The sequence below is a fragment of the Apaloderma vittatum genome, unplaced genomic scaffold (assembly GCF_000703405.1).
Source record: "Apaloderma vittatum isolate BGI_N311 unplaced genomic scaffold, ASM70340v1 scaffold45543, whole genome shotgun sequence".
Classification (NCBI taxonomy): domain Eukaryota; kingdom Metazoa; phylum Chordata; class Aves; order Trogoniformes; family Trogonidae; genus Apaloderma; species Apaloderma vittatum.
In genome coordinates this window covers 1-17,706 of record NW_009709522.1, presented here as the reverse complement: position 1 = coordinate 17,706, position 17,706 = coordinate 1, and the positions used below count along the sequence as shown (strand labels likewise).

General features: G+C 40.3%; 1 protein-coding gene across 1 annotated transcript; it reads left to right on the top strand.

Moving 5' to 3' along the window:
- The first annotated feature begins 110 nt into the window (after positions 1-110).
- On the top strand, positions 111-9,695 carry TMEM64 (transmembrane protein 64). The gene is made up of 3 exons (XM_009866949.1): positions 111-122; positions 5,371-5,526; positions 9,501-9,695. Exons 1-3 carry the CDS (start codon positions 111-113, stop codon positions 9,693-9,695), a joined length of 363 nt encoding a protein of 120 aa, XP_009865251.1.
- Positions 9,696-17,706: the final 8,011 nt, after the last annotated feature.

Genomic DNA, 17,706 nt, shown 5'->3' with positions numbered 1-17,706 from the left:
CTGGTGGGGGTTGCCTTCTTCCCCAGGAAGAAATCTCCGTTCCTTTTAACAGCAAAAGCAACCGCCCTGTAACCTGCTCTTGCTGGTGGCCTTTCTGTGCTTGCGGGGGGATGGCGGACGAGGTGCCTCGTTCAGTGGTGGTGCATTAGAGTTGCTTTTTGGCTTCTGAGATTGTGTTGTGGTGTTAGGAAGAAGCACCGAGGAGCTGTGTGGCAAAATTTGTGGAGGACTCGGCACTTCAAAAGTGCTTGTGTTTGTAAAGTGGTCTGAGTGGGAGGACAAGTTGTACTTTTAAGCAATCTTCCTGGATCTCCCTCAGCTACTTAGAAATAACCATATTGGAAGGAAAGAAGTGGCCAGATTAAAATTCTTGCTTAGTTTGGTTGATGTTTGTAGCATACGTCTAGTAAATCCATAAAGAATGCTTAAATCCATGAACAGAGGAGAGATTGAGCATTTTAGGCCAAGCGTTAAAATGTAAGCTCAGAGCTGAAAAGAGACTTGGTACCCAGGGTGGTACTGAAAGGTGGTTTAAACTTGAGTTTGGAAAAGGGCTGTTGGACTTGCTTTTCTAGTTTTAGGTAAAGGTAATAATCTAAAACTTATGATCTTACTGTTTTCTTTGATCATCTTAAATGAGAAAATAAAGAAATTATATAGAGGTTACCGCTTTTGAGTACCTCAGGCTGATGATGACAATTTCAGACCTTCAGCTCTTCCTGAGTGGTTTTTTTGAAGGATCTGGTTTTGGCTGTGTCTGCTAACTCAGTGAAATCAGAACAAAGCAAACTAGACTGTGAAATACTGTAGACTGGTATGTTCTTTAGCATAAGAGACCTTACAAATAGGCTGTACCGCTTTCTTAGAGCACACTTTCTTTCCCTCATCAGCAGTGCTGATCCTACACCCTTCTGAAGCACGCTTAATTTTGACAGAATCATCTGGTTGAAATGAGCAGGGCACTGAATACCAAATTTGTTATTTAAGAAAAAAAATCATCAACACTATTCTTGGGGATTAACACCCACACTAAGTATTTAAAAACGCTGTGTATAAAACTGTGTGTTCTGGGGCATTCATCTCAGGCACTTCAATCCCTGCCCATAAAAGCTATCCTTTAACTATTACCATGAGAAAAACCTCACCTGTTTTATATATTTATGTATATTACTGCAGGACTGAGGAGGCTTAGACCTTTGCTGCCAGGAGCAAAGTTGTCCTGGAGCCCAATGACCCAGTGTAGCAAATGAAGCATCTACTGTAGCGTGTCCCTCCTGAAGTGGGGAGCATTGTGCATCGGTAGCTCACAGCTTCTGGGTGTCACCTGAAGTAGTCAGCAGATGCTGTAGAGCAGTATTGAATCTGAAGAACTGACCGGAGTATTACTGAGTTAAAATCATTTCCTTCCTGGCATACCAGTTCTGCTGGAAACACGATTCAGCAGAGTATTCTAACCAGTGTAATATTAAAATAATGCTGTAAATCAGTGTTTTCTATTCTCTAAGTACTGCAAGATAAATCATTTTCTTTCTGAGTGGAAGAAGGTTTCAGTGTTAAAATAACAGGCAGGAAATGGGATGAAACCAGATTCCTGAGTATGTCAAATAACTTGGATGTTGCCTACTAAAATTAATTTGAGTTGTATTTATTACTCTGGATTTGTGGCATAGTCAAATAAAGCATGCAAATTTTTAACAGAGGACGTTTAATACAAACCACTATATTACTGAAAAAGAAAAATGTTGCATGCAAATCTGGGAATTCAAGGCAGTTTCTCACAGTGAGACAAATTTGAGCTACATATAGAATACAAAATTCTACCTACACAGACTGAGTTGTCATTTCTTTGAAATCTGACTTTTTTGAAAACTTATGTTCTATGTAAGTTTACAATGCAAGGAGATTTGGGGTACCCTAACCATCTATCTGTTCCCCATGCTATCATCTTCGGCAATATGTTTGAAAAGGATCGCTCTTAATAGCAGGGGAAAGAACAATGAAGTTAAGAAAACGTATGTGTCTGATTTTCCAGCAATCTGGTCTACACGTATTTTTTATGTGTGCATATTTATAAGTAAACTGGAGCTACTGAAAATACTTAAATGAGAGGGAAGAGAGGAAGTGACATGAGGTCCAGGACAAGGCATAACCTTGTTGTGAGAAGGGAGGGTCATCTGCAGGGCTGGGATTAACGCATTTCTGCAAGCCCTTGTTCAGCGTGTGGCATCTGCTGAGGGTTTGTGGGAGATTGAATAGCAGGGAGATGTACAGAAGGAAGGAGGAGCTTCCTAGCATTTGATTAGTGACGGGATTGCATTATCTGAAACAGTGCAAGAAGAGAATTAAGAGGAATTTATTAGTTTCTCACCAGCCAGATATGGATATAAGGTCATTATGCCGCTCTTTGGGAGAGCACTGATACAGGAACACTGGGGTAATGCATTTATTTGCCTTTCTGGGAGACGCAGAAACTGCTTAACTGAAAGCATGTTTGTATTTCTCTTTGAGTGGGTTTTGCTTAATTGTCACTCACGTGATGCCAGGATGGCCTGGACTGCTGGGGTGACCTGATGGCTCTTACTGAAGTGTTTGCCCTGCGCAGTCGCCTCCCCTTGGCCACTCTGAGTGTTCTGAAGGCAGGTCTCTAAGGAGGTCTGGTATGCAGGTTATCACCTCCTTCCTACTGCTGGGTCCCTGGAGCTAGATTTGAGTGGACTGATAATCTGTAGTTCCACCTGGAACCTAGAAGAGAATTCATATTTCTTCGTCCACCTCTGAGAGGAGTACTGTGTTGAAGAAATAAAGTGTCCCAGGGTGCATCTCGGGTTTGAGAAATGCACGCAGTGAAATTGGAGTTCAAGAAATAGTACCTGCTTTGCAGGAACGTGCTGGCTGCTTATTCAAAAGTTGCTAGCTGTTCTTCGTTCTGCCTTGGTTTTTATTTTCAACCTGTTTAGGTTTTTTTTTTTTGGAGAACAGAGCATCAGAATTGTCCTTGCTCTCAGTTGCTAAGCCTACCCGATGTGAAACTTGGAATTTTATAAGTTGAGGGGAATGGAGGTCTGCTGCAATCCCCAAGGGCGTGTGAGCCCCCAACAAAGTCCTGACACAAACATTTATTCTTTGACAGCACTTAACCAAAGGTGTCAGCTGAAAAGAACATACAAAAGTTTTACTGGAGAGAGCCTGTTCAAGGCTTAGTGGGAGAACTTCTGGCTAACACTTGTGTTACCAGACCAGTTAGATGGTCTTAATTTTATATTAATACATTGGTATGGCCTATAACACTAACATCCATGCTTGCATTGGGATTTCACTGTTAATTTTGCTGGCTTGAGCTTTCTGTAGAAACAGGGTCATGGTAGCCTCTGCTTGGCAGCTTGACCACTCAGCCTGTAGTCTGATGACAGGTAGAGTTTCAAAGAAGCAAAGATATGAAAAGCTCCTAAGTTTTACTGAAAATTTCTGAGGTTTCTTAGGTAGATGCTGTCCACTTCCTGCATGTTCTAGGGGAAGGGATACTACTGTAGGTCTGAACCCTGCAAACTGGGAATTAGAAGGGCACCTGCACGTTTCCCACACCAACTTTCATTTTAGTGGGGAGCACAAGTCTCAGTCCAGTGTGTCCACTGGCAGCCTCTCTTGGGAACAGCCTCTCTCTTGTGGCCTGGGAGGTCCAGTTGCTTCAGGACAGATCCAGATGTCCACATGTGTTGGTTTGCAGCTGAAGTGTCCTTAATACTTACACAGAAATGAAAGAGGTGCCTGGGATTGTAAAAACTATCTTTGGGAAGTTTTCCAGCTCCATTAGGTTTCAAGAGAGTGTCCTACTTAGCAAATCTTGCCTTAGTATTTCAGAGACTTTTAATAGCCGTTCATTCCTTCATTCCCTTGGCAATATGGGAAGTTTCAGTTATGCATTCTTATTGGCCTGGATTACCATAATGCTTAAAATAAAATAAATAAATAAAAAGTAAGCATTTTCAAAGCATCAGTCAAATAATGAGGTTTTGATGTAACTGCTTAGTGTTTTCTTATTAGAAGTCTAAATTAATCTTTGTATACAGAGGGAAATGTATTATTTGTGTTGCTTGTATATATTTCAGTCTGTAGGATGTGTAATTTGTAGTGTGAAGTTTGGAATTGGTTTACTGGATCTTCTTTCAGTGAATTGTTCTTAATCTTCATTCTTCATTGCATTCTTCTCCTCCATTGCCCTTCTGTCCTCCCAAAAACTTTCCACTGATAGCGCTTAGAGCTCTGAGAATTCAGCACTGTGACTTTCATAGTAACCAAAGTTTATTTTAAGACTAGCATGATGAAATGAGTAACTTTGCTGCTATTCTCTTGTCTTCAACATTGTACAAAACTGTCAAGGTCAATAATTTCCATGTGGGCTCCTACTGTTAGGGACTGTTCTTAATTAGAACTTGTTTTATTACTATGCCATCAACTGAATTGTCTGGAAAATTCTTTAGACTGCTTGTTTCAAAACTGCCCTTTTCATACTAATTTTTAACCCATAGTTTCCTCCTGGTTTTATTTTTGTTCCATAAATATCTTTTGGCATCTTGGCTCTTGCATTTAATATTTCCCAATGGCTGCTGATATTAATATAGCTAGTACTGTGTACTCAGAAATTTCACAGCAGAGAGAGGAAAACATCTTGAAGTATTTTTAGTATTTTATACTATTATTAGTTTTTTAGACATGGCTGTAGCTGTTTGTACTGTTTTGTTCACTAGTTGAAGTGTCATATAAAGTGACTTTGGTAGAGAGTCTTAATGATACTCATGTATGTCACTGATAGATATGGATAGTTCTTGCTGCTAGAGATCATTGATAGATACATGTACCTTAATATATAACTTCATTTGTGGAGCAAATTGTATCTGCCATTCTGTTTACTTAGGTCACATTTAAGTCAGTGATGTTTTGAACAATTACCTCTTTCAATAGTTGCCATACATGTAAAAAGCAAAACAAAAAGATTTTTGCTTTAGACCTTCACATTTGATAAAGTAATTTCTTCCCATGAGCAAATTCTCATAAATTGTAGGGCTTCATTCATCATGAAGAAATAAACATCCTCAGTGAAGAGTGTAATTGCATCCTTAGTTAATGACTTTTGCACAGAGATGTTGTGCAATGTAAGATGGCATGAAATGAAAGCTACTAACTTTAAAAAGGCCAGATGAAAACTAGCCACATGCTGTTTCATCTTATGATCTTAGATTCACACCTAGTGAAAAGTTGCAGTGGAGGCATATAAGAAATTATTTCAATTTTTGCACTGATGCTTGTGGGAAAAGCAGGTTTATGCACACAGATTGTGTTGGAGCTCGGTTTCTTATGCTTTCTTTTACTCAGATTACAGATTTGTCACTACCCAACTACCTGATGGCTTCTTCAGTTGGGCTGCTTCCTACTCAGCTCCTGAACTCGTACTTGGGCACTACGTTGCGCACCATGGAGGATGTGATTGCAGAACAAAGTGTTAGTGGCTATTTTATATTCAGTTTACAGGTAAGATAAAATAATTGCTCTTACAGACCTTGGTAACAGTAACGTCAATCTCTCTGACTGCTTGAATAAGCAGTTACTCTTGGAAACCATCACCTTCTCGTGTTTGAGTTTATTTTTTTTGTTCCCCCAATTTCTTGCTCATCTGCTCTATCAGTGGGATTCAACGCAGGACTTTGCTTCTGGACAGTAGGCAGATTTCCTTCTTGTAGCTTTCTCTCTTCAAGTCTTCAGCCCTGAAGAAAAGGACTTGGGGGTGCTCAATATGAGCACTTGCAGCCCAGAAAGCCAGTCGTGTCCTGGGCTGCATCAAGAGGTGCGTGGCCAGCAGGTCGAGGGAGGTGATTCTCCCCCTCTCCTCCGCTCTCGCGAGACCCCACCTGGAGTACTGCATCCAGTTCTGGAGCCCACAGCACAAGAAAGATATGGACATGCTGGAGCGTGTCCAGAGAAGGGCCACGAGGATGATCAAAGGGCTGGAGCACCTCTCCTGTAAAGACAGACTGAGAGAGTTGGGGCTGTTCAGGCTGGAGAACAGAAGGCTCCAAGGAGACCTTTTTGTGGCCTTCCAGTATCTCAAGGGGGCTACAAGAAAGCTGGTGAGGGGCTTTTTAGGATGTTGGGTAGTGATAGGACTAGGGGGAATGGATTGAACCTAGGGATGGATCGGTTCAGATTGGACGTTAGGAAGAAGTTCTTCCCCATGAGGGTGGTGAGACACCGGCACAGGTTGCCCAGAGAGGTGGTGGCAGCCCCATCCCTGGAAGTTTTTAAGGCCAGGCTGGATGGGGCTCTGGGCAACCTGGTCTAGTGAGGGATGTCCCTGCCCATGGCGGGGGGAGTTGGAACTAGGTGATCTTTAAGGTCCCTTCCAACCCTGACAATTCTATGATTCTTTAATTTTCTTTTTGGAAACTGCATGCCTGCAGGAACATGTCTGAGATGTAAAGAGATTCAGCATTGCTGATTTCTCTTTCAGACTGTGGAGTCTGTGGCATAAGAGGGGTGGGCTGCAGGAGTTTTGAGGGGGTGTATGTCTTAGGGAGGCAGAGAGCAAGCTCACTGTTGACATAACAGCTCCATAGTCTGAGAGCCAAGCAATTATGACACATGGTGTTGCAAAGTAATAGGTTTTGAAAAGTTTCTAATTTATAACTCTTATTGGCGTTTTCAGTAGATTGTGTAAAACTGAGCTGACGTTTCTTTTTCACAGGCTTACGGACTGTTAGATACCCTGAGAAATGGGTTTCCACTGTTGTCTTTAGATTTTGCTTTCTTCTGCTGGAGAAGTTTAATTCTTTCTTACCTCACATGACATGAAGCAGAACTTACTCAGTGCTGTCTTTTTCTCTTTCTGTCAAGTTTTCTTCTTTTGCCTTGTGTGCTTATTTGCTGCTGAACTGTAGACTTCTCAGGGAACAGCTACGCTAAAGCCCCTGTGCCCCCATCTGTGAAGTGGTGTGCTTAGGGGACTTAGAGCCAGCACTGTGTGGTGTTCACTGTTAGCATTGAACATTGCCAATTTTGCATAGGCATTCAGGATGCAAAGTGCCGTAGAAATGCGGTTTTGCTAATGCCTAAAACAGAATATCCTAATTTTTTGAGTAAATTCATGAAATGTATTTAATACCTTTACATGAGCTTAGCCAATGAGTAATTTGTCAATAAATCTTGAGTTGCGAGTATTTCAGAACCAGGTTTAATATTAAAACTTGCTCTGACTGCATCAGGCTGTGTTTGACCAGCAGTTACCATGGTTTGCAGACTTCTAGTTGGTACTGCAGTTATTTATCTTCCTCAGTTTTTACAGTCATAAAGCTGATGTTTAATAATGCTAAGATATAAAACTAAGTTTAGGATGGCTTTCAACTTCCCCCTGAAACTTGTGTGTTCTTAAAGAGAACATATAATCTATAGGCTTCATAGAGCAGGTTTGTAAGTGTTAAAAATGGCTTTGTAAGCATGAGGTAAATAACCTTGACAGAGCGAAGAGAGAATAAATGGTTACTTGATCTTGATCAGCTGTCATTTCAGTGAAATGTTATTTCTGGAGCAGTAGTTTTCAGTGGTCTCTGTCTTTTTTTAATATTTTTTAAGTATGTTGGCTCTCCTTTGCAGATTATATATAGGTTGTAACATAACTATTCACACAGGTATGCGCTAGCTGGAGAGGGTGAATGCTTGAATAGGAGTTCTCACCTCCTTGAGAGCAATCCTTGGGACCAGACTAAGTCAAGGGGACCCTCTTGGTAAAGGAATTACTTATGTTCTCTTTTCTCTCGTGCATCTCTCTCATGCTTTGCCTGGCTGGGCTTTGATAGGACTTGGATTCAATAAATAGGTTTAAAAATCCTTCACACTTCATGTTTGTCTCTGTATATATATTTTTTAAGTTACTCATCTAGGCAACTAGGCTACAGGTAGTAGCATATATAGAGCCACTCAAATTTAAATACGTAGATAAGCTTTTAGAATAGACTTTTTCCAGTGTATTCAGAACTTTGTGCCCATAGTTTCTTTTTGACTCTTACATTGGCCACTTTTTGAAATGGATAACTTGAATTCATGAGGGAAATCTTTTTTTTTCACCACAAGGATAGCCAAGCAGTGCAGCAGGTTGCCCAGAGAGGTGGTGAATTTGCATATTTTCTCAAGATCTGACTGGACAGAACTCCTGAGCAACCTGGTCTGATCTTGCAGCTGGCCCTGCTCTGAGCAGCAGGTTGGGATGGAGCCTGCCAGTGATGCCTTCCAGCTGCAATTATCCCGTGACCACACTCGTCAATCATCTTACTCGGTGATACTCTAGCATCTCTGATGCCATGCTGCCAGATGTTATAAGTGGTAGTCCTTAATGCTAAAGAAAACATAGCCCTATGTTAAAGAAAGCATAGCCCTACCAATTAATACTGAAGTTCAGATGTTGGACTCAAAACTTGAGGTTCAGCTGTAAACAATGTAGTATGTTGGGATTTTTTTGAAAGGAATTGCAGATTCCAGCTAGTTTCTTAAAACGTTCTTTTAAAAGGCAGAGGAATTTACTTCTTTCAAAGGGACTGTCAGTATGAGACAGCTTAATCCTTGAGTATTTTATTTTTTTTTTAAGGAGGATCTCAGCTAAAAATGTAACTGCTGTTTTATAGAAATCAAAGGCTGCATCTGGGGAGTACTTTGCCTGCCAGCGTCACTGAGTAATTTCTAAGCAGAAATTATTCAGGTTTAGTCCTGATAATTTTTGTAGTGAAACTTAAAAAATTCTTAGCAATAAAATTTGAAGCAAAACCTGAACTAAAACCCTTGCTTTGGACAGTATTTCCTCCTTAAAGCAAACAAACAAAAAAACCTCCACACCATTATCATCCTGTCCCCTCCCCAAGCCATCCTCCAGAAACCAGGTTCTTCCCAGACTCCTCTAAGTTGCTCAGAAACTCTGATTCTGTTCTTTTCAGTCCTGATACCTAGAAGCGCAGTAACTTCCAGACCAGAGGGGCAAGGACAAGCTTCATTTGCTTACTCTGCATCATACCCTATCTCTGCTGTTTTACTAGTGGCAGATGTCCAGTGCAGTTTCAACATGTTGTTCGCTTGGTACATGGAAAAGAATCCCTTTTGACTTACGGAAATACAGTACGTCGTTTCTTTGTGGGAACATTTTTTGTGAAGAGAGGAAGTGAAGGGATTGCTTTCTGACAAGTGGATGTTGATGGAGGGAAGGAAAATATCATTTCAATTCACATTGGTGTTTAAGTTCGATGGAATGTCTGTGTTCCGATATGCTCCTTACGTCGTTAGCGTATGTAGGTTGAGCCACTCATTGATTAAGTTCACCTCCCTTCTAATGTCTTGCCTGTGAAGTGTTGAGTCAACAGGTGCCTCCATGAATCTTTCGTTGCAGCTTTTATTTTGTTCAGAACAGCTGCTTTGTATTTGTGCTTGCAGTTTATATAGTCAGCAACACCCTTTTGCTTCGTTTGCAGATTGTCATAAGCATAGGACTGATGTTTTATGTCGTTCACCGAGCTCAAGTGGAACTGAATGCAGCTATTGTCGCGTGTGAAATGGAAATGAAGACATCACTTGTTAAAGACACTCAGCCGAACATCAGTGGCTCAACCACATTCTGCAACAAAAGGACAGTAACGTTCTCTGGAGGAGGTGTCAATATCGTGTGATTTCAAATATAAATAAAGTAAGGTTTTGCGAACTTAAGCTATTGCCTAGAAATATGGACAAAAATCCTATTTAAAAAAAAAAAAGTTACAAGTGGTTACAGGTTGTACTGTGGCACACACCAACTGACCAGCTCTTCAATTGCACACGGGGTGACTTCTGGCAAGAAATGAAAGGTGATGAAGTAACTTAAAATGTAAATGCAAATTTGGCTGCACCTTTGGTCATTTATTATGCCTGTCATGGCCTGTAGTCTGCACTTTAGGTTTTTTCCTTTGCTTCTACAAACTGAGAAATGCTTCTATAAACTGAAAAAGGTAGCACAGAGGTAAATATTTTTCTGCTTAGCATTATTTATAAGGCTGAATAATTATATGCAGTAGAATTTTATTACTGATAAAGATGAATGAGAAAGTATGCAATTCAATGTATGTTATTCTTGAATGTGCTTTTGCTTTGGAGTTAATGCCAGAACTTGGAGTGTGTTATTTAGCTAATGATGGGACCATTTGGCTTTTCCTTCATTTTTTTTTTTTAAAAAAAAGAGAACCCTATATAAAGTTTTGGTTGAATGTATTTTTGTAAGTCGTTAAAAATGTTGCAGAGCCATGCATATGTATTCACAGAAGCTTAAATCCTACCTTGTGGGACTGAAGTGCTCTTAAATAACATTTTAAGTTACACTGTGTAATATGCAAAGTAAAAGGGAAAATGCAGATGTTATAATAGATTGCAGTGACTCTTTGAAGGAGACTTCATGACTTGATTATTGCGTTGGTTTTACCACCTTAGTGATTGTAACAAAGGGCTGTTCCATGTTTAGTCCTATTTATAATATTTTTAATTGTTAAAAGGATGGAATTTTTCAACTCATTTGACTGCATGTAATAAGGCTTCTAGAGCAGAAATGTCTCCTTTAAACAAAATGATGGGATACTGGCAGTACCAATCTTACATGAAGGTGGCCTTTATTTTGTAAGTGATTCCCCTTTCCTTTTAAAAAGCTTTAAAAATTCTCTTTGGTTAGCATGTTTTCTTCTAAAAGTTTTACATTTTTTTAAAGACGTAATCTATTATAGACTTCATCAGTGTCAAGATATGAAAACTAGAGGTTCTCCTTGGAAAAATAAATAATCAAGTATTGGAGGAGGACAGTAGTGTCTCTGAGACTCAGGAATTCTGACTCCATTTTTACAAGACCACACTGTATTGGATAATGCTCCTTTTATGCGTGCTGTGGACTGTTTTTCACTGCATTTGAATAGACTGAAAGACCTGATAGTAACATGTGTGTGTGTAAAAGGAAACAACAATATTGCCTGAACATGATATTTTGTTGGTGTGAGTTTCATGTCGATATACGCACCAATGTTCAATTGCTCAAACACACGCAAGTCATCCAGATGTAATGCATTGCTTATTTTGTAGTTGTTCTGTGTAAGTTTTTAAGGATGCTTTCAGTCTTAAAAGTTCTGTTATTTTCTAAGAGTATAACTGTGCCTCTTTTTTGTAAGGCTGTTTGTTGGTTTTCAGGCCTTTTTGTCGTTTTGAGAACATCAGGTCTCCCAGGTCATTGGAAGCAGAGATCTGGTAACCTCTGACAGCCTTGCTGTGAGGATGGGAGGTGCTCGCGTAACTTGACATCCACGCGTTCCTCAGTAGGGCAAGTTCAGTTTTGGTCTTTGAATATGTGTCCTTTGCAGACCGCTGTTCTTGGATCTTGTGACCTAAGAAACTGAACTACTTGAAAGAAAAAACAAAAGTTCATATTTTTCTTTTTTGTTGTTTTGGGGTTTGGTTTTAGGGGTTTTTTTTTTTTGTTTGGTTGGTTGGTTTTTGAAAAGGCAATCTGTACATATCTGGAAGTATTCATTTACACATCCCTGCCTCTGACAGCTCCTGTGTGAAAATGAGAGAGCCAGATAACTTTTTGATGACGTTATTTGTCATCATAGTATAATTGAGTGCTTTCTTAGCTAAAGGTTTTTTATTTTTTTTGTTTCTGGGAAAGAACAACCCTTCAATAAATAAACTGAACTTTTCTCCATCTTGCCAAATCAATAGTATTGTGAAGAGAGTATCTCTTCCTTTGCATTTTTTAAACTAACTTAAGGTTGTGTCAAGTATTCGAGAACATTTCCCAAATATGTATTTTGAAGTGCTTTTATTTCCATGACATTTTGTAACCAGAGTAACTTCACTATGTGAACACTTTTGTAGTATGGAATTAGTTCTTAAGACTTTTACATTTTGCTTGATACCTGTAATATTTGTGTACAAGTTAATGGGAAATGAGCATTAAAAGGAATTTTTCTGTACCATGCCAATCATAATTTTATACAATAAACTCACTCAAATTTTTTAAAGGAATATGTATTAAATGTTTAGGATGTCACAAAGTAGTTGGAAAGAATGTGCAGTGAAGTACCATCTTATGTCTGCACTCAAAGCTAGTTGTTTACATTAAAGGAGTAACAAGTTAAGATTTAAGTATTAATTCTGTGGGTGGGGAGTTATTGCCAAAAGAAAGACACTAGTTTTTTTTATTTTTTATTTTTAAATTAAACATGCTCTTTAAAGTACTTTGAGGGTTAGATATTTGTAACTGCCTTTTTGTTAGAATAATAAGCATACATGTGCTTATGAGAAGTATGCTACTGAACCAAAAGAGGATTGATATTTTTGAATGTGAAAGTGATGTATTACTCCTTTTTAGAACACCTGAAAGTTACCTTCATGAATATTTTCTGAGTTTCTGTCATGGTGAAATTTTTGCATTTAGTATATAAGAAGGAATCTCAGCTGTGTGGCACCAGTTTTCCTTCCTCCTACTTGTGGTAAGTGCAGCTGTGTAAAATACATATATTAAGCCCCTGTAAGGAAAACTTTTTTTTGTTCAAGAGCTTTATATACTATTTTCATCCTTATTTTGGCATCATAACTTCAGCAAGCATTATCGAGGTCAAGTTTGAAAAGTGGAAAAACTGCTCTTACAGGGTATGTAGCTATTTTCACGCATCACATCCTTTGTGTTCATTTTCAGCTTTCTACCCAAGGCTGATGTGATTTGGATTTTGACTGACCGAGATTACTAGAGTCATCAGTGGCCTTTCAAATAATCTAGGATACAATGTTTAAGATGAAATACTGTAACTGTGTACTTACTCACTCTGTGGTCGTTCTTGATGACAGAAGCAAACAGCTTGAGTAGCTGTGACAGGCTTTCTCACTGTAATAAATTCAAAATTGATACCAGTCCTGTCTATGTAAGATGATGGGTTTGGGCATGATGGAGTAGGAAATGAAGTGCAGAGCAGGGAAGCTGGTGCAAATTCTGCCAGTGCTGGGGAAAGTAGCTTGTCCCTTGTCCTCTCCAGTCCTGCAGAATTACCGTGATGTGCCTGGCTTCACAGGGGATGATAGGTCTAACACATCCTCTCTTCATGGATACGAGCATTTGTCTTGCACTGTCCTGCTGTATTGACTTTTAATATTAGTAAATTTGTTAGTGATAAATAGCAAAAAATAACTGAGTGCAGTTTCAGACCCGTCCCTTTCCTTCAACAGATTATTCTGGTGTATTGCTAAACTTACAACTAGGTTTTAATTGAGGCTTGTGTTCATTAATGTAAATTAAGTCCTCCTTGCTAGCTAAGTGATTAATATGTAGTTGGTTGCATCTGGATTCTTGATTCCTTTGGCAAATTAGCTGGGCGAGATCTACTGTGATGGGTGTGCCAAGTCCTCTAACATTCTAGTTATTTAGAACTTTAAGTACGTTGTGAAAGAAATAGCAGAATAGTTTATTGAGCAGATCTTTTTGCCTTTTTTTGTTTTTAAAAAAAAACCAACAAACCCACACGTTATTAGCAAGATAGCAAAAGAAGGATTTGGTCTGTCCTGATCCTAAGACTTCAAAACTAGGTGTCATCCTTTTTGGGAGAGGAGAATGTTAGCAACATGTAACATATGTTAAACTTTGGTGAGTCGAGGTGCTTGCTTTGGTGAAGAAGATGAAAAACCTGTATCTTCAGGTTGGGATGGGAAGTCGCATTTTCTCTTGTACAATCTACAGACCAGTGCAGTTTGGCACTGGTGGCTGCAGTGCATTGCTTCCCATCCCTCCTTAGCTGCTGAATGGGGAATCTAGAGAGCTATAATTCTTTTAAACTGAAGGGGAAGAAATAATAGTCTGAGCATGGCAGAAGCAGTTTGAGGAGGTTAAATAAACTTTAATGTTACTGGAATTGTGGATACGTGCAAGTGCTGTGTTTTCTTACTGCCCAATCCTTTGAGAGCTTCCACTTCTTTCCGCAGAGGGACAGCTCGGTGGCCTCACCCAGAGGGAGGTCAGCATTTTTTGTTTTAGCATACTTTGACTTTCAGACCGCTTAACTTCTGAAATAGTGTTTTGACAAATTTCACTGTGCTTTCTCTGATTATAATGGTTTAGTTTGTCCCAGTAACAAGGCAAGGTGAGTGAGGTGTGAACCTATGTGTACCAAGTGCTGCTCATGCATTTTCACTGAGGCCAGGAAGGCACTTCTGTAGGGCCACCTGCCTAAGGTTGGCTTGTTAAATCTGAGGTGTCTCCCTCTGTTCCCAGTGAGCTGTAACTGTTTCTGTGAAAGATTGTGGGTGGAAGGAAGGAAAAGCCTGTGGTGATGGCCTATTCTAATAGCAAATTTTCTTTCTCTGCCTTGGAAACTTGATTGCTTGAGATCACAAATATTCTCCATTTAATGTGAGAAATGGTAGGTGGTGAGGGAATAGACTAATGAATTCTTTACTCCCTCACAAAAATCACAATCAATGATTTGCTTCAGTATGCAATGAAGCAACCAGATGGTAGAGAGGTGGGGGTTTTTTGTTGTTTTTTTGAGGGGTGGTACTATTGGAATCAAGTAACGCTGAAATGACAGTGATATGAAGTTGCTGCTGATTCTTTTGAACCTTGACTTACTATGACTGTTTCAGATGTCTTTTACAGCTATGAGGAATAGTGTCTCAGAAACAGCTAGAGTAAGAGCATCTCAGTTTCTGCAGGGCTCCTGAACAGGTATCTCTAGGGCCTGCTCTTATAACCTGGGCTAGCAATTTCCAAACCAGAAGCAGGGGATAGCTCTTATTAGAGAAGAGGGATATTTGATGCTGCCTTTTTGATATCTTATGCAGCAGAAGTATATGGCAGATGGTTTGCCTGCTTCAAAGGCTTCCTTTTGCCTTGCTCTACTTTACCTAGCTCAGGTGGTGGCTGCATGAGGAAGAGCTGTGTGCTCACCATTTGCTTTTCCACCAGCTGTGGAGGCAGGGGTTGCTGAGTTGAAGCCAAAGTTGTGCTGTGTCTTCCAATCTGAAACCGCTTTGTGGGTAGCTTCCTTTCCCTGTGCTCTAAAAAAACCCAACCACCCAAAAAACAACAAAAAAACCTCAACTGTAAACAAAACCAACAAAAAACTCCCAACACCACCCAAGAAACTTTCAAGATTGTTAAAATTCATACCAGTAAATGAATATCCTGTGTATTCTCCTGTGGATGTATACTGAGGTACAAAATTATGTTTCGGGTTCATCCAGCTGTAGTAATCTCTTCCGTGCTCAGCACAAAATGACGTTCTCCAGCCACTGCGCTTGCTGGGGTGCAGTACTGTGGTAGTTGTGAAGGGATTTCTTTGCAGATTATGCTGAATTGAATCCCTGGTTTCTAGTCACCTTAATGCTGCACTGAATTTTAAGGTTTCAACAACTGTGTGAAAAATACCGATATGCATGTGTGCAGCTCCAAGGTCTCACAAATTGCTACTTTACAAGCATTTTGTGTTGTCTCTTGCATTTTGTGGGGAGCCTGCACTGGTGCTAATGTGACGAGTGTCTTGGCCAGGTTTTGGTAAGAGTACAGTTACTTGTGGTTTTGGTGCAGTGAATTGAACTGTATTTCACTGGATACAGGGTACTTTCCCACCCCTCCCCACATCAGCCACAGTTTTTTACCAGATGTTGTATAGTTGTTGTTTAATTTGCAGTCAAACAGATGACTCTGCTGTATGTACGTGCTGGCACAGTATGTAACAAGTCTGTTTTTGTGACTGGCTCCTTTCAGCTGAGGAGTCCGTCTTTTTTTTTTTTTTCCAGCTACATCAGTCAGTCTAAAGAAGTACATTCTCTCTCCTCGCAAATCATAGAATCATAGAATTGTCAGGGTTGGAAGGGACCTTAAAGATCATCTAGTTCCAAGCCCCCTGCCATGCGCAGGGACATCCCCCACTAGACCAGGTTGGCCAGAGCCCCATCCAGCCTGGCCTTAAAAACTTCCAGGGATGGGGCTGCCACCACCTCTCTGGGCAACCTGTGCCAGTGTCTCACCACCCTCATGGGGAAGAACTTCTTCCTAACATCCAATCTAAACTGATTCGTCTCTAGCTTAAATCCATTCCCCCTAGTCCTATCACTACCCAACATCCTAAAAAGCCCCTCACCAGCTTTCCTGTAGGCCCCCTCGAGATACTGGAAGGCCACAGTAAGGTCTCCTCGGAGCCTTCTTTTCTGCAGACTCAGCAGCCCCAACTCTCTCAGTCTGTCTTCACAGCAGAGGTGCTCCAGCCCTTTGATCATCCTCGTGGCCCTTCTCTGGACACGCTCCAGCACGTCCATATCTTTCTTGTGCTGTGGGCTCCAGAACTGGACGCAGTACTCCAGGTGGGGTCTCACAAGTGATGCCTCCTTAGATTAAGTTGGGCATGACTGTGCTTTCAATCAAGCTTTGAGATGGGAAAAGGGCAGGGTCTGGAGGAAGAACCCTGGACTCCCCAGAATCCCTGGCATTTGCACTGGGGAAAAGAGTTTTATGGTAATGAGTTTTAAAAATGTTTCCATAAAGAAGAAATTTGACACTGGAATTGAAAACTTGGAGGAGGAGGTAAAAAGTTGCAAGAATATTAGTATACTTACCAGGAGGTAAAAATCCTGGCAGCTATAATTATACGAGGTTATTCTCCCCTTTTCAGTGAGTCATTCCTTAGAGAGCGGATTTAATGTATTAATTTTTTTAAAATCCTTTTCGCTTGTTAAAACTTGAGTAGAAAGGAGAGGGAGTCACAGAAGAATGTATTAACAATACAGAAAAAGCAGACTCGTTAAGATTACTGATTATCAACCTTAAGGCAAGGCAGAAATTTGCTTTTATAAGTGGCAGGTGTGTTGGTACAAATCTTTTCTTCATTGTATCCACTCTGATAAAGCATAAAGGAAGGGTAGCTGTGTAGTGAAGCATGGATGGATTTGTATTGTGTGGATTATATTCTTTTAGGGAAGAGTCCATGAGGAAGAGTCCAATGAAGAGTCCAAGTCTCTCAGGGAAGAGTCCAAGAGGCAGAAAGAAAGAGGACGTTTATTTAGAGGCACAAGTGGATCAGAATAGGATTGCTCTGGTATCTTCTGCAAAGCAGCAGTTCCATGATCCTGATTCCCACCGATTTCTGAGCTCAGCAGGTCTTGGGAATCAAGATACTGTCATAAAGGCCTTGTAGCTCTTGAAGAGGGACTGTCTCTTGCTGATTTGCCTCAGGCATGCTTACCTCTAGTTTGGGATAGAAGAATTAAAAATTTATATACTTTTCTTGAAATCTCGCCAAACCTTAATCTACTGAGATGTCATCATTTAAATGCAGGCTGTAGAACAAGCTCAGAAGTACAGTGATTTATAACATAAATCACAAGTGAAGATTGTGATTGTATTAAAACACTGGACAGAGAACCAGACCTGCTCCCTACTAACATCTTAAGTCGCTCAACCTAAACTGTGTAGGGTTGTGAGCTGGTGCTGCAGTGTAATGCAAAGCAAAAGTGCTGCTTGCTATATATGGTCTTGTTGTGCTCTAGCGGTCTCTCAGCATATGTCTGAGATGATCCTGAAAAGGGTAGTGCTGACACATTTTGCTTGTACTCTTTGTGCTACGTACAGGAAGAGAGAGGAGGCGTGAAACAAAGAGGTTAGGAAATCAGTTTTTCGTATAT

Bases quoted from the DNA above. Each gene is read 5' to 3' on its own strand.
- TMEM64 (XM_009866949.1), top strand. The intron at 5,527-9,500 runs GTAAGATAAAAT...CTTCGTTTGCAG, and splicing joins ATTTTATATTCAGTTTACAG to ATTGTCATAAGCATAGGACT.